General features: G+C 37.9%; 1 protein-coding gene across 2 annotated transcripts in view; it reads right to left on the reverse strand.

Annotated features, from left to right (window-relative positions):
• VGLL4 (vestigial like family member 4) overlaps nt 1–25,923 on the reverse strand; it is a gene marked incomplete at both ends in the record, with an annotated part of 70,795 nt that overhangs the window by 32,012 nt on the left and 12,860 nt on the right. The window contains one exon of one of the 2 annotated variants that reach the window (XM_079540606.1): nt 10,513–10,594. The exons of the other annotated variant lie outside the window; for it this stretch is intronic. Coding sequence (XP_079396732.1) covers nt 10,513–10,594 — 82 coding nt within the window. Of the gene's footprint in view, nt 1–10,512; nt 10,595–25,923 lie in introns of those variants that run through there. 2 annotated transcript variants of the gene reach the window in all.

A 25,923-nucleotide genomic window follows, 5' to 3' on the forward strand; every position in this document is an offset into this window, starting at 1 on the left:
GCAAGTACTGAAGTTACACTCTACTTCTCAAATACCTATAATTAGGGCTTCATCTTCCTCTCCCTAAGTGTACATAGGTCACTCTGAAAGTAATGCCTTCCATTCAATTCCATACAAATTACAACATATACAAAGAGCACAGTAATGCTATCTGACAAAGCATATTCTCAGCTACAGAACATTATTTTTCAACACAGTCACCTTCCACATCAGATGCCAGTTTGTCAGACTGCCCCTCTGCTCCATCTGTCTCACGGTAAGAAGAAGTCATGGAACAGGGGCAGGAAGGTTCCACCTCTACTGCCATCACGCCAACATTCGCCTCTGATGTTGTGGGCCAGCATCATAAACTCAGAGGCCTTGCTTTTGGAGCAGCCCTTGTCTTTAGCTGGGTCTCTCTTTTGATTAACATCACTCCAGGCTCCTTGTTTGTTTATTTCAAGCTGCAGAAGACAATTAATTCCTGACAAAACATCAGAAAAAAACCACACAGAGGGGCTGATAAACTGAAGGTAACAAGACTGTCAGCTGTTAGGTCTGCACCCCATCATACATATGATGCTAGCTCCACCAGATCCAGAATTTAAATTTCTCAGTATATTAGTATGAGTATCCCTCATTAAGTGTCTTACACTAGCTCACCTTGTGAAGAGAATATGAAACTGCCAGGATCAGTGGACACATTCCTTTTATGCACCTCAACAGGGCTCAAAGTAAAGAACAGGTCCTGTGGCTCACAGAGAGGAACTTAAAAATTCTCTATCCGCAAACCATGGTCTGTGTGAGCTCACTATTGTAACAGGTAAGAAGACCCAATTCCTTTCCTGAAACAGCTTCCATCACCTCACTTTAGATGGGGTCCATCCCAATAGACAGACCACAGTCACAGCAGATCTTAGCATCAAATCTCCAGTTCTCTCCATGCCTGCTGATCAGAAAACAAACATCTCGTCTACAGATGAACACTCCAAGATCTGAAATTTTCTGTTTGGCTGACAAACTAAATACATCTTTTTTTCTGCACATCAAAAGAAAGCTACTAAAAGCACCGTAAGATTACTAACAAACTAACACAAGGTTTAGCAGTTATGGCAAAGTATGACGGTCAAGGCACTGTGCATGTTGCTGTCAGCTTTATCCTTCACTTATGTGAATTAAACCAATCACAACTCTTACCCTTCACCCTGTAAATAAGGACAACACTCGCTGTTTCGTGGGCTAGCTGAAGGTTGAACTTGGTTCCTTAGGAGGATTAAAAGAAAAAAAGGACAATACATTACAGTGAGTATTATAATGTTTGTTATCATGCTGCTTCTACAAGGATTAATTGAGAAAAACTTGAAACCAAATAGTGTACTGCTGAATTTACTGTACTATTAAAAAACAACCCTCAGTATAACTACAGATTAGCTTTTAAAGCAAGTATACTGTATATCTAAGCAGCTACAGTCTTAGAAATTAGTCTTCAGTATTAAATTAAGTACTTTTGAAAGGAAGAGAACTTTAAAAACACTGATAATAGAACCTTTTTCTTAAGGACAGAAATGAGTCAAGAATCAGTAAGCATCACTGCTAATGCTGGAATTCCTATTTTTGACACCTTTGCTAAATAGCTCAGTATGATGCCTACAGCAAGACAAGAGCCAAGCGTTCACCTCTTTAACTGCAGCCACCAGTTTTAGAGCATTCAGCAGGAAAAGTCTGCACGTCAGCATTCTCCCAGCTGGCTCTATGAGATTTAATTTATGCCGACCACAGAGTGACTGCGATAGCTCTCTGAGATGCCACAGCATGAAAACTGAAGGGTGGGGGTTAAACAAGCAGCAATGCACACCAGATGTCTGAGGAGGACATCTAAAAGATCTAGAGCACAAGGAAGCATATTTTTTTTAAAAATCCCCTTCAATGCCATAAATATTTATATTAAATCCAAGAAACTGGCTGAGTTTGAACTTGTCCTATATGAGTCACACTGCACTTCCCTTACCCCATCTCCATTTAATGCTTTCTGTATAAAACCACAACAAAGGAGGTGTCATAGTTATGTCAACTCTTTTTAGATATATATATACATACACTAAGAGTAGTTTTTGCAAGGCTTCTGCTTTTGAACAGATTGCTTTCCAAAGAATATAAAGAGAACAACTAAATAGCCTTATTTTACTTGGCCAGCTCTTGTGTGGTATTTACTGGTCCTCCTAGCTAATTTAGATTCATAGAAATAGTTTCCTTTTGACTAGACAACTCTAATTTTCTCCGTATAGGCACATAATTGCAATTAGGAATATGGCACACAGAAGGCAATTCCAACTGAGTAATCTGGAACCAAGAAACAATGCTTTTCTGAAACGATGTGCCTTAAAAGTGTCATAATCTGCTTATTTTAAAAAATGTTTACATCTACTTTCAGAAGTGAGATATCCTAAACATTAAGAATTAGATAACAAAATGAGAAGTCACAGTATCATCTCTAAAACCAACCAGAGTGCACTAGTGACATTTTAATATGAAAGACACTCATTCCCAAAAACACATCAGCCATTTGAAAAGCTCCAACAACTTAGCAGCTCCTATTCTCACTGTTATCACGCAAAGGATTGCAGGGCTGGGCACTTAGCAAATGGTAACTACGAAGCCCAACACCAATCTGTGGTTCTGTGATTTCTAGTTAAATGAAACAAAATTTCAATATGGCCTCGTATTCCGCTACTGCAATGCCATTTCTGTGCTGGTGGGCAAAAACACTGATCCACTCAGCTTCTCTTATTTCTAAGAACAGTTCACGTTTAAAGACCAAAAAGTCTATTTTTGCATGCTGAAGAATAAATGTTAAGCCTCGTAAACCTGGGAAGTACAATGGTCAGTGGTTTCCATGCCTGCCTTGTCAAATGGGTTTCCAGGAAGAACTACTGCTTTTTAAACACAACTAGTTCCAAACTTTTCCTGGGAGAGCAGCAATATTTCCTGGAACACGCTAGCAATGTTTGGAAGAATAGGAGGAAAGTTACACACTACAGTGCTCGATTCTCACAGTTGACAAGGAATATTCCACAGTGATGAGGAGTGAAAAAGAACGTTTTAAAATAATCAAAGATAGGCTCTTGTAACAATAAGCATCTTGAAAAAGCATCACCTTTTCTGCGAAGGAACTAAGTCATTTCTTGCTTATGGCGAAAGAGTAACTTTTCCCCTTCTCTACCACAAAAGCTGTATCAACTTTATCCTGAATATTATCTACCACAATCACTACTACACTGTGGATGTTCTTGTTCTTCAGATACAAATTAGGCAGTGTCACATAAAATTTCTGGAGGGAACAGCTGCACTTCATCATGAAATATGTTTAACAGGTTCTTTTTTAATACTAGCAATGACAAAGTTAAAAGCCAGATAAAAATAAACTGGAATTAATTTAAAAAATCCAATGCCAAATAGTGCCATAAAATTGAGGTAGAGCAAATATTCTAAAATTGATTTCCCACTTTTCCCCCTTGCCTGCTCATATTACTCTTTACCACAAGATTTTCAGGAGCTAAACTCCTATTAAAATGAGATATCTCAATATCTCCAATGAAGACTCATCAACTCATTAAAGTTTCTGGACAACTTTTCTTTATCTAGAATCTGTACTGTTGTGGCCTCAGGAACATAATTGCTTTGACTTCACCCAGGCTGTAACAGAAAGTTCTGTACGGGGGTCTTTTCTAACAGACAGAATGCTTCAAGCTTGTCTTAGAATCAGTGACAAACTATTACCAGTGTTAAAAATAAAATTTATCTAATCCCATCCATCTGTAACATGAACTTGACAAGTTGACAGAGATAACCCTAATTAAGACCTTAATTGCCTGTTCAAGATTGCACTTAATGCTAGTTGATCTATGGCCTCTTTCCTTCACACCAAGGCCAGGGAGGTTCAGGTTGAGTATTAGGAAAAATTTCTTCTCCGAAAGAGTTGAAAGGCATTGGAACAGGCTGCCCAGGGAAGTGGTGGAATCACTGTTCCTGGAAGGAAAAGGGTAGATGGATGTGGTTTGGTGGCCATAGTGGTGATAAGTTGCTGGTTGAGCTGATCTTGAGATGATCTTACTGGTCTTTTCCAACTTTAATGATTCTATGACAAAATACATGCCACCACACCAAGCTACACACACCATTACACCAATTTGCAACAACAGGCATGAGAACATTGGCTCTTTCTTTAAAAAATTGTTAAATAAAAAATAAAAACCACATCATGGCACTTGTGGTGTGTATGTGTGACTGCACGCACCATCTTGGCGTAGTGCTTATACAACATCTAGCAGCACTTTATCACACAGTCAATTATCTTTCAAAGTGCATGGCATGGCTTTTACTGAAAGGGAAAGGAAACAATGACTCTTTGTGTGTCCAGCAATCATCCCATGCAGAACTGCAAAGTAATTTTGAGGCAGATGATACAGACTGCATGACGACGAAAAAATAGGCTAGCTTTAAACAAATACTAAAAACAACTGCACTCATGATTCTTTAACACTAGAAAAGTATAATACAATTTTTGTAAACACTCCTCCATAAACTTGTATTCATCATTACCTTGTGCTATTATCAGTGAAGAATTACAGGCTCTGTCCTGCTGGATTACTGTTAGTGTAAACAACTTGGCTAAATAGCTTGGCACCCTGTCTGCATGCAGCATGTTAAAACTCTGTAGTCTATTCAGCCAAAATCAAATATAAAAGCCCATTTGTATTAATTCTAAGAAGAAATTAATAGACAACTATTTTCATGCAAATCAGAGATTTAAAAAAAGGCAAAACCAATACATATGGATGAACTTTTTTCATTCATAATTTTAGATGCCACACAATGAAGACTGTTGTTTAAGCTTTTAGTTTTTCTCTAACAGTTCTCCATACAATACAGTGCGTTGTTCAAACTCTGGAGCAATTTAAGCTTTTTCAGTGTCTCCTGAAATGCCTGGATTTATATCCAAAGAGACCTGGCACTGTAACAAATTTGACTTGTGAATAACAAGTTACAGCCTTTAAGCAAATTGCTCATTAACAGAGAATTCAACTTACAGCTACAAATTTCACTACCTTTTATCTCAGAAAGAAAAAAAAAAAGAAAAAGGTATGAGCTGCCTATCCTAGCTGCTTGAAAGTTGTGGGATAAGGGGATAAGGCTATTATTTGGTTTCCTGATTTCCTTGTTTGGATTATCAGTATACACGCTGAACTAGCATCAAGGATGAGGAAAACAATAGAATCCCAGGGAAAAAAAAATGCTTAAATAAAACCTACATCTATCTTGCCTTTGCTGAACGAGGAAAATAAACTGAATTTATATGTCAGTACTGAATAGGATATTACCAGCTTCATGTTAGGAGGAAATGAGTAAGAAAAGCCCAACTGTTAAGTCAGAGCTTTTTGGTTTTTCCTAAAGATAAAAGACACTGAAAAAAAAAAAAAAACCAAAAAAACAAAAAAAAAAACACCCAACCAAAACCACCAACCTCACAGGATGTTCCCTAAACCAGGGACAGTTGGTAGGTGCATCTTAATTTACATGACTTTGAACAGAAATTTAACACTTGATTACCAAAAACAAAACAAAACAAAACACAAAACAAAACAAAACCATTATGAGAGAGATTTCTAGTCCATTTATTGTTTCACTAATTCTTAACAGAAGGATAGTGTTAAAGTAATTTTATGTATTTAGAAACTAAACCAAACTTTGGAGTTAATAGCAGAAACTGATGTTACAATACCAGGGTAAAATGCAAGGTCAGCAAAGAAAACTGATGGAAACTATTCTTTAGAACTTAAGAAAGCAGGTTATATTTCATTAAGAAGCAAATTAAGCTAGCAGAAACCATTTCAGGCTCCACACTAGGCATCAAACATCTACACTGGCCCTTCTGGGAAGATGTACATATATCCAAAATGGCTTGCAGTGCCCTAAGACAATACATAGCTGTGCAAATTCAATATTGTAGCCAACAAATGCTTCACTGTTACAGGAAGTCAGAGAAATAATTATGTAATATGCCACTAACTAATGTAAGCTGTCCTGAAACCAGAAAGGGGTGGGTTTGGGTTTTTTTTTGTTTTGTTTTGTTTTTTTTCTTTTAATAAATCTGGATCCAATTTTCTTCATTAAAAAACTCCAGTCTTCTGGACTGTCCAGAGAACCCTGTATAACTATTTCAAGTGCTCCAAGTCTCATAACATGCCTGGGGGATTTCTTAGCATCTTATTGCATTTCTTTATACCTTTCCCAGCACAGCCGTTCAAGCCTTGAGAATGCAGTAATAACACAAAGCATTTGAAAATGCGAGAGAGGAAGGAAGACAGAAATCTGCCTTCCAACATACAACCATCTGTACAGTCCCTTAGATAAACAAAACGAAACAAATCTTTTACTTGGAGACTGCACCTTCTCATACATAGTCTTATTTGAAACAGGGAGCCAGAACTGGCTGCAGTGCCCCTGGATTAGTCAAAGAGCACAATCACCTGTGATTTGTTTTTGTTTAACCCAAAGCCCTCTTGCCATTACCTCACACACAAGGCTTTCAGAGAAAGAATATTAAGCTAAAGTTAAGTGAGTTTCCATTGCAAAACAAGATACAGATGTTCTACCTCTGAATACATGCCCAGATCAAGTGCTTGTTATTTGATATGAAGCACTGGGAATGCCAGAGTGGTACAGAATGGCTCTGTTTCATGGCCTCTTCACCTCAGCGAGGACAACAGTCTCCCAAGAGTTTTCTGATGTCTCTAAGCTCATTAGGAGGAAAACAGTGATCTGAAAGCACTACTCATTAAGCTGGCCATTGCTGGCAACTGGCAGCAAATGTTTTGGAGGATGGCAGATGTATTCCCACTAAAAATCAGTATCGAGATGCTGAGTCAACAAGCCTCTATAATTATTTCTTCCTTTCTACTGCACAATTACAGTAAGTTGCTTGAAATGCTAATAGTATTATCACTTTTCAATCACTGAAAACTAAACAGTCTCATTCGGAATTTTAGCTTTCACTGGTGAAAACTCAAAAGTTCACTTTTTTTTTTTTTTTTAATGCAACTTGTTAAAAAGGTCATGTCATTAAAATTGAGGTTTTCCTCCAAAAGCATCACTTAGAAATAAGATTTTATCACAAAGCATCATGAGAAGCTCAAAACTCATAATAATATTGAGAGAATGCTCAAAAGGACACAAGCTAGCAGCATGGAACTAACCACCCGGAGGAAAGGAAATGACATACTCTGTGGTTCTAAGTTATGAACTCCTATTCAAAAACTCTCACCTCATCCTTGGTTATAATTTTTATGCTGGCTGGAATTGTCTTAATTACACACATGTGCAAAGTCTTCCATCATATTACAGAATCAAAGAGAGCTCAGGCTGGAAGTCATGTCTGGAGATCATCAAGTCCAAACCTCCTGCACAAAACCAGGGTCAACTAGGACGGGTTGCTGAGGGCCGCGAATTATCTTCACAGAAAGACTGCACAAACTGTCTGGACAACATGTGCCAGTGTTTGACCGTACATTAAAAATAAACTTAAAAATATATCTTATGTTTCAAAAAACTGTCAACTCCAGCTAGGAGTACAAAGTGCTCCTAGAGAAACGGCAACCCCTTCTAGAATTTCTAGATCTGCCATTTTTCCCCCAACTCACAAAAAGCCAATGTTCTGTCCATAAAGCAGATCCCATCTATATTAGTCATCATTATGCCCTCTTCCCGTAAACCTCCACTGAGTAACGCAAAATGAGAAATATGTTTTACAAAATGAATGGTACTCTGTGAATAAATGGTTTCATACTCATTGGAGTGTGATTGTGACACTGTTTCTTACGAATGGAATGAAATTAAGACAAATCTGAGGTTGCTTGAACCTACCAGTCAAAGACGACTAACCAAATGCTGACATTAACTCAGTAGCCTAAAACTTGCAGACTACATATTGCTATCTATAATTCTTGCTGGGCAAAACCAAGGACGACTCTATTCCATGTTGAACTAAAGAACTGTCAAGGGCACAGAATGGAAGAACTTTTCCCATTTCTTAAACATCAGGGCATCTCTTACATATGAGCTACAGCTACAAATCAATGGCACATAGTTCCAGTGGCTTGTGATTGGACGTGGAAGTTTAAAATAGAGTAAACATTATAAAACAACAATGGTACATGTCACCAGCAAACAAATTCTCCCAATAAGGAACAGCAAGAACTTCAGGACATAATCTACAGGAATAAGGAAGTCATCTCACTTCTTTCTTGTAGGATATAGGTTTATATATATAATATGAATCCAGATAAGACATATAATTCTCTCATTTCTTACTGAAATTTCAAACCTACTTTCACAAAATATTTGTGTCTACATCAGCAAAAGTACTTTTTAGGAAGATATCTACTAATAAGTAGTTCAGGTATGACCTTCAGTAAATCCTAATTGAGTCTGAAAGGGCATTTTACTCTCAATATATTTACTACTACAGCAGTGTCCTTGAAAAGACATGACCCATCACAGCTGATACAACTCTTACAAAATAAATACTATGGCAGAAGAAGATCTGTAGGCATCTCTAAAACACCCTTACAGTTCAGTGCAGATGTTGTCAATGACTGTTTATACTTTTTAAACCACTGGGATATAAACACCTCACTATAAACACCACTGAATTTTTGCTTTTTTTTTTTCTTCTCATTTTTTGTGTGTTTACTTTAGTGTTAAAAATGTTAACTTCCATAATAAGGAAAATAGCAACAGATGTTTAAGCTAAACAAAGACTGTTACAGTAGAGTACTCTGAGAAGCTTTTAACTTCTAAACCTAAGATCTATTCAAATAACAATTAATGGAGAAAAGGGTGGAAAAAGGGATCTGGAAAGAATCACCCATTAAAATTAGGCATAATTCTAATGAATTGAACTAGTGAGCCAAAACTACAGTTTTTCTGCTTTAGACAGCAAAACATTCAGGAACGTGTAGCAAGTACTTAAGTAGAATTTTAAGCAAACTTCATGGTCTTCATCAGAAGTGTCACTGGCCTCCAAAGAAAGCACTGCTTACTACAGAGAACAGTGAAAAGTCAAAGGAGCTTCCAAGTTGTCTTCTCTTAATTAGCCCTCTATAATGAAGAAAACACAGGTAGGAAAGAACTTGAAAGTTCAACTATTCTTGCACTATCTCAGTTCTGGATTACTCAGTACTGATATGAACGCTTAATCTTCTTTAAAACAGCTTTATTCAAGTATTTCCATATTTGAGCAGGAAAGAAAATGAAAGAACAACAACAACAAAAGAATCAAATATTAACAGTTCTATAGGGAACTCCTCCATTTCCCAAAGGAAAGAAATGTGTCCGTTCTGATTTAATGGTAGAAAAGATGTTATTTTCCAAAGAGAAGCTCAGCCCTCTGACTTCTGGCCTAGTCCTTTTTTTGAACATATGAATAGGTCTATTCCTATTTTCTATTCCTACGTGTATTCCTTATTGTTTCTTCCCTAACAACTACAGCAAGTTTATTTTCCCAATGAACATGGAAAATGTTCCTGCTGAATCAGAAGAAAGATTTCTGCAAGGCTTGTGTGTGGCTATAGCAAAAACAGTTCTATTGCCAAGCCGAATTAGCTCTGTGGTGCCTTTCTTTCCAGTCAAAGCCAAGCCATAACCACTTCTTCAAACTGCACGTAGATAAAACTCCACTAAGATTAAGAAACTTATTTTACTCTATTACCTCAGGCAACTTCAAAACAGAACTATTAATGCTTACAAAATGAAGAGCAAATGCCAACCTACATTAGCTGGAAACAGCATAGGTAAAATTCAGAGTCCAGCAGAGAGAAAAAATTACATTTTCCAACTAGTTGTGTAATTCTTTCCACAGGGGACGGGAGCGTGGGGTGGTTCTTGAGAAAGGAGGGGTGTGCGCCATGGAGGAGGGGGAGGCATCTCGCAGCCAGGGCTTTCTCTGAGCTGTGCAGGAAATGAGAAGTCAAACAATGGGCTACTCTGTGCTCTGCAGCACGGCGCCTCTGTGAGCCCCATGGCTGTGCGCTCAAACTCTTCATTGTTCGCGACCCAACTGCCGAGTCGATGTAAAAATTATTTCGAGCTACACTGTATAAAAGCATCTCCCCCTAAAAGTGGCGGTGCCTAACTGCTAGGTAGGATTGCAAGCAGAAATGTAAATTAATACCTACACCCTTTTTACAAACAATTTCCTTTACCAACATTACCAACAAACACACTGCACAGCAGTCACAGAACCAACACAGTCCTTTAAACAAATCCAATTAATGTTATCTTCAAGAAAAAAAATAGAGGAAAAAGAAAATTATGTGAAAAGAAAAAAAAATAAAAATGTCCTTCCCTTAAACAAAGCCGTACTGCGAGGTATCTTAAAGCCAGCTGTAGAAATCTCCTTTCAGGAGGAAAATCCATGCTTACAAAAACAACATAAAACACACCCGACAAAAGAGCTTTGTGAAATGAAAGCATTACCTTCGTAGCACAGAATGCCAATATTGTTGTTCATCTTGTCCAAGTATTGGTAGTTCAACAGGTCCATCTTCATAAATAGCATTTATCGGGCTAGCAAAAAAGACCAGCTTGTTTGCTTTCACCCAGATTCAGGGGGAAGGAAGCCAGGCAAATGGTGTTGAGGACGCTCCCGGCCCCCGAAACTTCACTAGCACAAGGCCCAGCCTTCGCTAATCAAAACAAAGTATATTAAAGGAAAGTTGGAGGGATTAAAACACACAGACTCCCTTCCAAACTTTGCAAACTAAAAGTATATTGCGTCCTTCGGTACAAAGAAAACTGTCTGAAAACTTTTCAAGTCTTTTTTCAAATTAAAAAAAAAAAAAAAAAAAAAAAGCAAACAGAAACAAGGGAAATTTCCTAGGACAAAGACACACTAGTTCTCCTCACAGCCCGCTGCAAGTTAACTGCACTGACATGCAGGCTATGCTTGGTATGACTCGTATGTAAACCAGCTTCCTCTCTCTATCAGGCGGGGAGGACTGAGCATGCTCAGTGAATCCCTGGAGCTCTTCAAATGTCAGGGATATTTTCTGTACAAGATCAGGCTCTAAATGCACTGAGTGTTTGAAAGAAAGAGAAGGAGGAGGTGGAGAGCATGCACAGAAGGGGCCTGTGCAGCAGGGGCCATGTCAGAGCCGCCCTGACAGGAAGCAGCGCTGCCACCGCGAGCGAGAAGCCAGGGCGGCACGGCTGCCGGGAGGCCTCCATGTGGGCAGCAGCCTGACTGCTGCACCACCACTGCACGGCGCGGCCATCTCCTCACATTCGTTAGCTCTCTTATTTCCCAGCATGGCCTCAGACGTTGCCCTGTACCGCTGCAGTGAAAAAGAATGCTATGTAAGAGTGGCGGAGCAGAACGGCAGCCGTGGTCTGACACAGGCAGCTGGTTAGGGAAACGTGACATACCTGTGTGCACGGGTACTGTGTGCTTACAGACTGCTGCCATTCAATCAGGACGTCACTGCATTTGATTCGGTCCCATCCCAGGATGCGGTCAGCCCTTCTGCAGTTCTAACCTTGACCACAAAGGCTGGCGCTGCTTGCACAGATGTGCGTGACTCATTCAGGGAGGGCAGAACATCTGCATGGAGGCAAGCATGTGCTAACCTAGCAGGCATCAGCTTGTACTTCCTGTGGCTAATCAACACCTGAAGGCTGATTTGACAGAAATAAAGAAATAAATTCCAATCTAAGACAAACAAAAAGGCTAATGGAGCCCTAATCTTGCTTCTGTCTCTCTCTCCTCTTTGAAATGGACGGTAATTCTTCCCTGTCTTCCTGGGAAGGAGAATTTTAATGGTATACAAGAGAGCACACAGTCAGTGAGAATCAATAACAAACTTTAGTTTCCACTTTGGGAATTCCTCTGCTTTGTTAGTGCTTTACAGAAGCACTTTAGCATAGCATTTTGAAAAGTACTATTTGAACACTATGGCTATTTCAGAGAGACCTGGCAATTCAAGTGAAGTTACTACTAATAGGAGTAAGAAATGTATCTCCAAGGAAAATTCTCCAGAACTCAAATGAGGTTTCTCCTTCCTTCAAACATGAGAAACAGTCCTGGGAGCGATCTACCTACATTCTTCATTTGAAGGAGGATGTCCTTCAAAAAGAAAACCTGCATTACTGAGAAGACGAAGGTCTGGAAGTTTTTTATTGATTATTTATATGCAAAAAAAAGGCACTCTCCTTACTAGAAGCATTGTTAATCTTTAAGACTAACACAGTGGAAAAGCTCAATGCTGAAGTAACAATACATTTCTCAGATAGCATTTAATAAAAGGGTTGCTGTTGGTTTTTTTTTGCCTCACAGGACTTGATACTGTTTAAGTTGCCATCACACATCTGCAGACCAAAGTAATACACAGTGCTTTCTAGTAAGAGAAATGATTTTAATGAAGAACATTATCATTTTCAAGTATGTGGGCCAGAAGTTTTAAGTAGCAGATCATGTTGTGCATGTACAAAATTCCACGCTGTTGCACATCAGTGGTATAGACTGTCAATTAATAAGGGCATGGAGAGAAGTGTTAGTGTTTGAAGTTACAAACTGAGACAAAAATCTATACCTACAATGTTAGCAAAAAGAAACAAGTTTCTTCAGCATGAAATGCAAGTTCCTTATCTAAGCATTCCAAAACTTTTGTGGAAAATATTAGTGCTACGTACAGTTTTTAATATTGACCTCATCGCTGAATTTGCATCATTAGCAACATTTTATGGATCCTTAGAAAAGATAAGAAGATTGATTTTTCCAGTTTAAAATACTTAAAAGTTTTACAGGAACTGGAGATGATGAAGAAGGAAAGTAATATTCCAAACTTTAGGGCAGTGGTCTGCACATATTGTTTTAGCTATACAAGGACAACGTAGTTCAAAGTCCAGTGTAAATTCCCCTCTATATTCAGATATAACTTTTTCTTCAAATCGTTTGGAAAAGTAGTATTGTATATTGCCTATAAATCACTAACTGCTCTGTATCATTATCCATAAACTAATAAGGAATTCTTACTGATTATATCAGTACCACCGGTCTGCAAGTTTTTAGACAATAATGATCATTCTGTATAAACTGCTTCAGTAAATGCTATGATTAACACTTGTCAATTTTCATAGAAAGAACTTAAGACGCTTCATGTTAACTAACAGTGAACTGGTACCAAACACTGGAAGTTTTATGAATTTCTCAAACAAAATATTGAAAATAAAAGAACACCTGGTGAAAGAACAGGGAAGAAAAAAATATAAACATAAACGTATCTCAAGCATTGCAAAACCAAAAGTTCAGCAGGCGTTAGCCTTAACTACCAACAGGTTTCCTGTAAAGCACTGAGTCCATTCTCAAAAGCACAGAATTGTCAACTACTCTATTCAAAAACTGCCATTCATCACACACTTCACCAGTTGGAGATACCTTTCACTGAGCTGAAATCAATCAATGCTTCAGCAGGTTAGATGTGACATACATAGTTATTAACACCACCCCAGGATAGTTCTTACTTCTTTTTCCGTACATTGATACTTGCTACCACAGTTACATGTCATACTATCTCTATCTGACATTATCTAAAGCACTTCTCTTATTAATCTATATTAATCTACATTAATATAGAGTATTGCATGCTCTTTTATTCCATAAGGCAGATAAATACCCAAAGCTATATATAATATGTTTAGTACAAGGGAACTTTTAACACAACAGCATCCCCTAGAGGTAACTGAAAATCCACATAACATCTTTCTGAATCACTCCAGACTTCACATCTAAGTACATCAAATTAGCCCACATAAACAGATGAGATAGTTCAACCTCTTTGTGATCTTCAAATTCACTTTCAATAGAGAAAGCAAAGACAGTTTTCATGTAGGAATGCCTTTCCACGGAAGAATTCTGAGGCAAGGAAAGCAAACCAAAGTGGTTCTATTAAGTAGGTAAATCACAGTTAGCAAAACCAGGGGACCAAATACATACTTTAACAGCTAGTGTCTGCATTAAGGTGGATTTAGACAAGACTGCCTTTTCTACAATAAAACAAAGCTTTCCCTCTTGCAGAATACAGTGGTACATCTACAGAAGCAGCTGGCACAGCAGACTTGGCATCTAAACTCCATATACCTTCTCTGGACTAGCTTATGTTTGGTTAAATGGACCAATACCCCTTAGCAGCTGCAGCACATAAGGAGCACTCTTGGTGATGAGCCTCCCTCAGCTTCTCATCTGAACAGAATCTAGCTTATGACCAAGACCGCTCCAATGCAGACGAGAGAAGGACAATCATGAGATACAATGTGAAAGCAAATGCTTGACCCAACAAGAACACCGGTACTGACATAACCAGGGTGATGAACAGAAGAGAGCATTTTTCAGATTTAAAAACATTTTGTCAAACATGTCCTTTCAACAACATACAGTGCACATACTTTACTGAGTCACTTACTGGAACTCTTCTACTATAAAAATATATAAATTTCATTTATTTAAGCAATAACAGGAATCTTCTTAAAAAGTTAATCTGTACTTGTGTATTGATTACCTGAATGTAGGAAAAAATGGCAATTCCTGCATATATCACATCCATAATATTAGATTTGACAGTAAGAGTTTACATGATTTTTACAGCATTTAAAAATATAGAGCTGCTTCAGAACGAACGGTTTCAAGAAGAGCATGGAGCATTCTCATCTGCCTTCTCTCTCAGGTCCTCAAGCCTGACCAGTCCTCTACCTCTCTTCCATGGTTTTCCCCTCCTGCCTGCCTCCTCACTCCCTTCTCTCATTCTTGCTACTGTCTTAGGCAGTAGCACTGAAGAGCCCACACAATCAGCTTTGGTTCACACTCCATGCCACACACCATCTTTCAATGGAAAAACGTACAGCACCTGCTGAGAATCAACACTGTAGAGGAAAGATCTGCAATCTGCTCACTTGGACACATGACTCAGATTTCATTCCTGATGATCATCAGCACAGAACACCATTCTGACAGTGACCAATTTTGCAACTAAGAGAGAAAAATATAGTTTTAATAGAAGAGTAACTAACTGATGAGGAAGACCACGCAGTATTACCCCATTTGACTCCCATTTCTGCACGGACAGCAATAGATATTACAGCTCCTGAGGTCGGGAAGGCTTTTATGATCTATCACCTAGTTGATATGTCAACTTATGAAAGAGGTTGGAGGAGTAAAGTGAGAGTACTTCAGATACAGGTTCTACCTTTTCCTTTCAACTGAAAGAGATTTTAGTTAGCAGCTGCTAGGTGGCGATGTGCCTGAAGGAAAAAAAATAACACTATTCCTTTTCCTGATACTCAGTTGCAGACTTGCTCCACTTATCACCAACATTTTTAAATGTAGTTACAGTATATTTTACACAATAACAACAACAACAAAAATTCTCATCTAAGCAAGATGAAGTGTGTGCTTTTGAATACTCTCAGATACAATAAAAAGAGCTAACACGTATGAAACACGCAGGAAATTCAGAGCTAGATGACAAGGAAGTTGCTTGCAGAAAGCATTATTTATCTCCTACCCCAGGATAAACTCACCTTACTGTTGTACCATACAGTGAAGAAAGGCAAAGGTTTGAGGATGAAAGAAGCGGGGTAAATACAGGCAATTCACAGCAAGTCTCACTTTATTTCCTAGCAGCACCTAGCTCTCAGGATCAAAATAGAAAATGGCAGTACATGATACCACAGGCAGCAGTTGCTGCTTCAGGAAGTACCTCTCACGTCCAGAAAAAAGCAGCTGGCAATTCAGGTAGCAACCCACTTTGCTTCCATCAACTGGATCACACTGACCCGGGACTTCAGTCAGCTACACCTTTGTGATCTGATCTCCTACTGCGGCACAAAATCTATAATGTCTGCTTGTTCCAAAGCTTGTAGTTTTTTTTTTTTACAAGTGTTGTAGTGAATGGTAAGTAGCAGTATGCAAAGTACACATTCTGCTGATTGTTCTAATACTAAATATCTATTTTACAGCTGTAGAGAACTGCAGGACAGTGGAGGTGATGAATTAGGTGATTGGCTCCGTAGTCTACAAGTATTCATTAGCACCTGATTTATCTTGACTTCATTCTTTGACTACTTGTTCAAACAGAACAGCAGAGATCAGATTTACCAAAAAATATTCTTCATTTCCACATACTACCTTGCCACTCACAACTTACTGGTGTGTTTTTTATTCTCCTAAGCTGGGTTAAAAACACTTTAAAATGCAGATAGAATATGTAACAGATAAATCTTGTTTATCTAGGTTGGAAAATTGTTAGTTGCTAATTAAAATCTTGATAATCTTTCTTGTTATTTGCATACTAATTTGAATTTCTGAAGGGTTGATGATAATCAGAAACATAATTTATCTTGAGCTACAAAGAATCTCATATGCCATCAGAGTCTCCAGATGCACATGAGTGTTAAAATTGCCATGCCCTAGAAGTTAAAATAAAAAGTGATGGAGAGGGGAGGGAGAAAATTGGAAAGAGTGCATTAAAAAAAAATGCCAGTCCTAAGTCAGCTTGATGTGAAATGCTCAGGCATCTAAAACACTTCTTACTCAGGAAAGTTAGGAGCCAGACCATGTTTAAAGGCTAGATTTCAAAATTACTGTGCATATCCCTCATCTTTGGGAAGAAGCAAATCCAGTTTCCAGAAACCACTAATTATAGGGTTTGAAATAAAGCAAAGGGCTGTAAGATTGCTACAGTCTTTGAAAAGATTTCCCCTTTATTGCTAGCTTGGCGAGAGATCAGATATACTCCGTGCCTAACTCAACTTACACGTCAATGTATGTAAATCTCTTTAAGTGTATGCAGTTGACCTTGTTTGCACAAAGACTGAATGTAGCATAAGCAACACAGGTAATAAACTTATAAGTCAGATTTTAAAAAACGAATTCCAATGCTATCGTGCTAAGAACCGTGCAGTACAATCAATTACAACTCTTGTCACAAAACAAATTAATTTTGGCTTTTAAACATTACAGTAATTACTTATCCTAGACATTAGAATGAGAATGTTAATAAGCATTTATTACAGGATCCAATTACATAAGTCTCAAGCTATTGCTTCATTAAGTTAAAAAGAAACTTCATTCAACTTTTAAGACTATATTTTTCCATTAAAGGGTCTTGTTCTCTACTATTAGAAAAAGCATTTTATATTAGATTATTTTACCGTAATAAGATAAAATTTAAAGAAGAAACAGCCAAAAAACACAACAAAGAAAACATACACTTATCCTAAACAAAAACAAATCAGCTAGCCAGGGAACTTTACTCATGATGCTGATGGATCTAATGTCCTCTGGAGCAAGCAGTAGAAAATAGTAAAAAAAAAAAAAAAAAAAAAGAACTACTGCATACAGGTATCCATGTCACACTTGCATTATTCAAACTAATAATGCAAGACAGAAAAAAAATTAGTATGTTTATGTATATATATGTACACACACATGCATGTAGTATTATTTATCATAATGGACAGTGTTAAAAAAAAATGTATTCACTCCTCTAGTTCTAGTTGTCCATAAGTACAACTTTACAGGGCTCTGAAGTACAGAAAAAAAACCTCAATAACTCTTTATAAGGGAAAACTTTTTAATAGTCAAGACATCCCTCTTCTAAAACATTTCCTTGGTTTCAGAAGTTCATAGTCTCAAGCCTTTTGCACTTACATTGCTAGGAAGCTGAGACCCTCCTTTTCAAATGGATCAGAATTACCACTTCCAGTCTGACAGGTACACAAGGTAAGACATTTTCCTTTCCAGAAAGGCCATTTTCAATCTCAAAAATAAACACAGAAATTGTTGTTGAAAACTCTGTCTCCATTTTTTCTATGGAAAAAGATATTTTTTCTTACTTTGTGCCCCCACCCCACCTGTTAGAAACAAGAGATTTGAAATAAAAGTTTTTACATTTTAAAAAAAGGAGGCTTGCTTTAATTACTTCCAGCTCTCTGACAAAACATCTCCTATCATTTCTCTGCACAGCTGGCACAAGCCTTTCTTACAGCACGCAGTGCTCACAACTGTTACTCACCATTTTTAATAGAAGAGGCAACTGTAGAACAGGGAAAGTACGAAAGCAAAGTGGGCCTGCAGTGCTAAAAATCACATTTTAAAACCAAACGTTAGCATTTGATTTACCACAAAGAAGTCACCCTGTGCATGACTGAAGGTCCTGGTCAGTGTCTGCCTGTCACCAGACCAAGGTGTCCTTGGCAGATGCAAAGCTGAAACTAATAGTCTGTGTTAACTCCAGTTCCCTTTCAAAAAGTGCTTTAAAACTGCAAATACCCTCTTTCCCCTTTCACAAACAAAGGCTTTTGTTTCAGTGATTCTAATTCACACAGTTTCCCCAAAACTCATATCCACCACTCTTTCAATTCCTGAAATTCAGTGCTTTCCCAACAATACAAATATTCCTAAATGTCCCCAAAATCTCAGCTTTTGAAGCGTTTTCCTTCTTAACATCCCCTCTCACTTAACTCTCTTCCCTTCCAACTCTTCCAAACACTCTCTCAGGCCATGCTCTCCAACTGCTCTGAGTTCCATCCCTTTCTTCCTGCATTAAGCACCTCCTTGTCTCATCAGCCTCAGCTCTGCAGTCATCTCGGTCTCCTATCCTCTCTCACATCTCAACACTCCAGATCATCTTAATCCAAGTGTCATATTCCATATTAGGCATTAAAATTCACTCTGACTTTTCACCTCTATAGCAGCTACAGCTGCAAAGCTTCACTAGTTTTGGGTGCTAACAAACATGTATGTAGTGACAAGTCAGAGCATACACAGCACCAAAGGATACATGAGGCACTGATATCCCAAAAATGAAATAGCAGATCCTGCTTTTCGTTTTGTACTGCCTTATCTCTGTTTCAGTCAACTGCCTCCTGATCTTTCTCTGAGCCACACGTCCTCTCAGCTACATACATTAGTCCTCTAAGCAATAGAGACTTAAGATGCATAAAACTTGCTTCTGTTAGCCTGGTAAAACACCACCTTCTTCCCAGAGTGCTAGAGACAGGCAAAGTCATCCTGAGCCTAACATAATCTACATACTCCTCCTTCAAGACAACAGGGTAATAGAGACATTATTTAGCACAGGACTGATGGCTAAGGGGGAAGGAGCCCTAGCATTCTCAACATCTTCTCCTGATAGATCCCAGTTCTCAATCAAGAAAAAAACAGCTGTAGAAGGTGAGCAGAGTGTAGCAGAGAAAAACTGTCAACTAAGCCCATCAGCTCTTGCACACTTCTTGCCCGATAGTCTGAATATCACAACGTACAGTTTTGTTTGGTTATCACGAATCCAAACAGTTATGTCCCATTATTACTGCTGCTATTCAATTCACTCTCCTTACCTCTCATCCGTTAGGCTGCTGGTGTGTAAGTCACTCCTGTAATGTGCTGTGGTCAATCAAACCTTTTCTTTTTATTCAGCTTATCTTACACATGTAAGACCAGTACACCATCTTAGGATTTAAAAACTATAAGCATGAACCACGTTTATAAAAAATCTGCAATACGCTGAACCTTGAGTGACAAAGCGAAAAAAGAAAAGGCAGCAACAGCTCTAGGTCAGCAGCATTCAATAAAAATAAAAACCACACCAGCATGTACTGTGTTATTCGCAGAGAACAAACTTTCTTCATTTATATCTTTTCTTCTAATTATATCACACCAATCCTAAATGAGGATCCTAATACCGCTGATGCTGCTACACTGTATATTAGAAAAATTTAAATAAGAATATGAATGATTAATTAAAAGCTAGGTAATCACCATATGATAGTACAGAACTATAATTAAATTGTCCAGATATCCACTGCACAGAATTTTACTTCACTCTGTCCTTTCACCAACCTAGACTTTGGCAGGACAGAAAGAACACTGTACTTAACTCTTGAGCTTAGCCTTCCACCCACAGCATAAAATTATGGCTCACACTTACTATATCAAGTTCCATTTGGGAACATGGTTAGAAACAAAAACAATCCAATCTCATTGTGAAATAAGGCAGTAGAGAATTACTAATCTTTAAAATAAGGCTAAGCAATTGCGAGACCAAATTTCAGAAGACTCATCCTGCTAGTACGATACCATTAAATACAGCAAGCATACATAAGAATATGCAAACTGATTTGCTACACAAAGTACAACCTCCTACAGTTATTTGAAAAAGAAAGCATAATAGCATCATAGAATATCTCAAGTTGGAAGGGATCTGCAAGGACTGTCAAGTGCTGGCTCCACACAGGACCACCCCAAATTAAACCGTATTTCTGAGAGCAATGTTCAAATGTACTCCAGCAGCTTGGGGCCATGACCACTGCCCTGGAGAGCCTCTGTCAGTGCCCAGCCACCCTCCTCAGTAAAGAAGCTTTTACTCATGTTCAATTTCAAACTAAGCTTTTTATCAACTCATCTTAAGATCTCTAATATTATAATTCCCAACTTAAGAAAGCCATTTACTTACCCTTAAATAAGGTAAAGAAAACCATCAGAAGGGCTTTGTACATCTAGAAGAACACAAGTCTTTTCCTGAATTGATTCTTATCAGGCAGGATACAAAATCCCACTTAAGCGAGGTTCGTGCAGTTTTAAGACAGACTACATTCTCAATTACACACAAGCAGATTTTTTCAGAGAGAAATGGCAGGCAAAAGCTTAATTACATAAGCCATATTATTGCCAAAAGTCCAGGCTTGCTGCTAACAGAAATTAGAGAAATTGAACAGTCACATGGAAATGATTGCTCAGGCTGGGTAAGAACAATTAAATAAGGAATCATTTCATTGGTCTGAATTACTGATTTGTTGAAACGATGACAAATCAAGAGATGAACAGACCGCGCATGAAAGTATGCTTTATATCCTCAAAATCAAAGGCCCTCAGTTTAGAACTTTAATATTCAGCATAACTGAGTTTATGTCAGCCTGGTAACTGGTTTGGAAGCAGGAGTCCAGGAAGTGCGATCAGCCCTGACTATAAACTGCACTATGAGCTACATGGAACTGAAATGCATACATGCTTACCAGAGCCAAGTCTGGTTTTGCCAGTATTGTTAGCTGCGCAGGTTTTCTTTGCTTTTGTTTTTAGAGACAGAAGTAGGATAAAGGTTATTAAACATAACGAATAAAAAAGGCTAAAAATACTGAGCTGGAGGTGTTCTTTCCATTACACATCTTAGAAAGTGGTTTTCAAGATAAATATTGTCATATATTTTTTAACACAGGGAACTGTGTTAAACTGTGTGTAAGACTGCAAAGTCTTACAATGACTGAAAATCAAACACATGCAAATTTTAAAAATGCCAAGAAGAGGGTTTTTGGAGGTAACCCCTATTTGCCAACCTCCCACAGTTTTACTGCATAATCATATTTGATGATCTCACAGGCTACTTATTTCCACAGGACCTCACTTCACTTTGTGTAAAGAAAGATTTGCTGGCTCTGGTCCTGAATAATGATTGAATTGAATCATATCAAAGGGGTGTTGTAAAGGTTAATTAAAGGTTTATGAAGCTTTGTGACTGTGTAGTGGTAAGTGTCATAGGAAAACCTACAAGGAATTGAATAATCCTGCCTGTTGAGCCTTGTTTGATTAGTGGGTAGAATATAAAGTTTTGGCTCCACACCAAGCAATTCAGGAAAAAATACCAAATAGTTTGTGCAGTGGCACTGCTCCTCTCACTGAATGAGACTATGCTCTTACATAAAAAGTAGCTTATGATACAGAGCGACACGTAACATACATTCTGAAAATGGGAGCAGCATTTAATTGCCATCTTCAAAAGGTCTTTCCAACACCGTATTTGTTTATGTATGTTTTCCCTCACAGGGCAAGTGAAAAACAGAACGACCCCCCAAGTGCTATCCTCTCTGTTCCACGACACCAGTCCCAACAAGAATTGACACCGAGGCTAAAATACTTAAATCTGCCACACAGGCAAAACGCTTTTGTCTTATACCCTTTCCAGCTGCTCATATGGCCCAGTACCTGACCTATGCCAGCCTCACTTTCCTTCTGTAACTAGTGCTATTATCTGAGTCTCAGACTCCCATGTTCATTCCCAACAATCCTTTACTACCAGTACCTGCTTGTCCCAAACTGTTGCCCAACCAGTCTCAATTCCCATATTCTCCTGCCAAAATCCATTCCTGTTTTCCAAACCACGCCTTCCTTCTCATACACCTCACCTCAGTCTGCTTTCCCCACTCTCTGCCTCAGATCTCACACTTGAAGACTTCAGAGCTAGAGACATCCAAGCCCGGCAGCTCCTTCCTGGGAGAATCCTATCCCAGGATGTTAAAATACAATTTAATATATAATTAGATAAGGATTTTAAGAAACATCTTGTCACTAAAAAAAAAAAAAAAAAGAAAATAGAAAATAATCAATGCTACCTATGTAGTCTAATGTGTATCAACGATTCATAATGATTTCTTAAAAAAAAAAAAAAAGATCATTCTTTATAACATTATTTTCACAGATCATTAAAACAGAACTGATGCTCTGTTTTTCAAGGATACTATTAATTTAACTACAAAATGAAAATAAAACTTTAAAAATAGCAATATGCAGCTTAGCTATAGATAATAGATGACCTCTATTTTCTTTTAAATAGTTGTTTCATTTTTCACAGATTTTATTGAAGTTGATACTCTACTAATTTCAAAAACAATTAAAGTTATGCTTGAGACAACGCCACACAATAGTATAAAAACAGGATGCTATGTAAAAACTGCTTACGTCAAGAAAGAAAAAAGTCAAGTTATTCTCTTCTATTCTTCTTTTCCATTTCTGATCTAGATATCCATTAATCAAGTCCTCCATTAAACAGTGCTATGATCCTTTATCAAAGAAAGCAAAAGCAAACATTGCCACCAAAATTAATCCTACAGGCTATAGTGGAAAAGGATTAGGGAAGCAATTCACTGCATCCCTTGTAAGTCAAATTGTATTTGTCATGGCAGGTAATAAAACACTGTGATGTCTGTGCCTACAAAGTACAATGACAGCTATGCAGAAGAGAGAAATGCAACAAAACCAGTAAACGCAGTTGTCATTTCCTAGTATTCTGAGTCCTTCCTGTCATTTTGGTTGTGCATTTATACATCTAAAGGATGAAATCGTTTCTAGAAAGAAAAAAAGCAAAATAAAAATCTCTGTACGAACTGTGGTTCAGCTTCCCTCTGCTCAAATGCAAAACCAGCCCAAACTTCAACTCCCAACACGTTTTCATCGGCTTGTATGTTGCTCTGCCAAGGCTAATTGACATAATGCACTTACCAAACAACCTTTAGGGCAGGGCGAGAGAGCTTCTCTACAGCTGGAGAAAGCAGTTAAACCGTTCTCCTCTAAGGTGATATCACACACTCTTGTTCACACTTGCAGTCACATGAAATGCAAATCACAAGATATGTGGATGCATAACTAACTATTTAAACCCCCGGCACTGAAACTGAAGGATAGAGTCCAGAGCAGAAAACATTTCCAAATATTTAATATATGTCTCAAGAAAAATTAAATATGGCAGAGATACAACAGTGCTGGAGTCAACACAACAAAATCCTGATGTGCATGCAACAGTATTTATGTTCTATATTTCCAGTAATGATCACAGGCTGCTTAAAGTAAATGAAATAGGGAAAGACTGGTCCTGGAAGATTAGAACTTAGCAGTGACCTTGCCCCTTCTTCCCCCATGTTCTTTATGTTGCAACTCCATAAATGTTGCAAAGTTTTGCAATACTTCTGTTTTTCCTAAAGCTCCATTTCTCCCAAGCGTATCTGGAGAAGTTACACACAATTTATTTTTTTTTTTTACTTTTTAAGCTTTTAATGCTGAAGAATAAACAAATAATCTTGGAAATTATACCTCAGAGTCCAAAAGCTCAAAACTAGGAAGTAGTGAAAACTTTTCAACTGAAGGTCAATCCTAAAGTGCTAAGATGTTTGGTACAGAACATTTTTAACAGGTTGTTTTTTTTTTTTTTTTTTTGTTTTTTTTTTTTAAGATTTATTCATCTGCATTGTTTTTAAACTTTTTTCTTATGTGTCCTATTCATCAATTCCCTCCATCTTTTAGATATCTTCTGTCACAGAACAAGATCACTACCTTGAGCTTTCTTTGAAGTTAGATATTTAGGAACCTCATAACACAAAACTGAAGAAATTATCATATGGAAATACTTGCAACAAAATCGTAAGAGGAAGTTTTCCAGTTATTTTTCACAAAGAGAAGAACTAAAGTCAGCCAAACTGAAGCCACGTGATCAGTGTTCTTATTAAAATGTTTATTAAAAAAGCTTAATTTTCTAAAATAGAAATATTATGTGCGTACCAATTTCTGTCTCAGGAACCTAGCAAATAGGAATATATTCAGTTTCCTCCTCAGGCAAGTATCACACCTATATCACAGCTGGAGAAATCAAGGCAGGAAGATGAGATTTACCTGGAGGCACAGAAGCTAGTCAATTCCTGACTCTCTACGCTGGGCCAAAGACCACACCTTGCTTTCATCCACTCCAGTAATTAAAAATAAAAGAATTCTTGGTCTGTGTATTCTTTTCAGGCAGAACCTGTCTGACCTGCTAATTTACTGACAATGTATACGAAAAGTCACAGGACAGACAGCCAGTAGAGAATCTTGATTAAAAGAATCCTAGCCCTATACATTTCTTGTAGAATACCTACCTCCTTTTCCTTCCTCTGAACTGTGTTCATTCTGTAACCACCTTCTACAAAAACTTTCGTTGTGGATGATGCAGGATATAAATTCTATCAAGATTCCTACTCTCAGGAGCGAATGCCTTCTCATTAGTTAATTCAGTCATTAAGAAAAAGACAAATAAATATGGTTCTGTCTTCCTATTTCTTCAGATCAAGGCAGAACAAAACTTCTAAAAAGAAACTGCAAGGTGGTAGACATTCACAGAAAGAACGCTGGTGGAGCTCAGATTCTTCCAGGGACCATGAGAGAGACCTGATATTCTCACAAGCACGTGCAGCATGCATTTGCCCTCTGCAGTCAGCTGCTTTCATAAAAGGGAGTGAAGGCAGCTAACTCTTGCCTGTAAGTCCTAATTTGCAAGCCTAGCATTGCAGTAACTATAACGTTGCTGTGGACAGCCCTTGGGTAACTGGTTGAATTGCACATCATCTGACACATTTAGATTCTTCTTGCAAACTTTTACTGCATCCAGGTGAGCACAATCTAATTCTTAACTTTAACTAAGAAAACACAGTTTAGCTTTGGTCTGAGAAAGACTTCCTCTCAGAGCTTCTCTGCATTTAAATTAGAGTATGACTGACTCCTCCAAATACACAAAAGCTACTCAAAATAAGGACTTCATACCCACATAAATTACATTGAATAGAATTTCACAATACTGTTCATGGAAACAAGTATTGCAAATATCACAGTCTTGGTAAGGAAAAAAAATCTGCAGTACAGATGATCAAAATACACTTCACGAACTTATCAGCAGAGTTCAGCTACAAAGGAAAATGTACCATCAGAATTATATCACATATCTGTACCGACACAGCTCCCCATGTGTACCCATCATTTCCTCAGGGAAAAGTACCTTGCTGGGGTGGCCTGGAGAAGGAAAACAGGTGCTGAAGCTGCGCCTGTGAACTTCCTTAAATGAACAACCCTTCCCAACTCCAAAGCAAATAGGTCCTAATATTCTGTTAGATTGGAACAGATATACAACAATTAAATGAGCATCATAAATACCACAGCAGAGCAACTGAGCTGCCTGCATAAAACAACACATACATTATTCCCTGTCAAAAAACGCAGTGTGACTTTTATTTCTATTACATCGTATGCTACTAAGAAAATTGATC

The sequence above is a fragment of the Tetrao urogallus genome (assembly GCF_951394365.1).
Source record: "Tetrao urogallus genome assembly, chromosome: 10".
Taxonomy (NCBI): Eukaryota; Metazoa; Chordata; class Aves; order Galliformes; family Phasianidae; genus Tetrao; species Tetrao urogallus.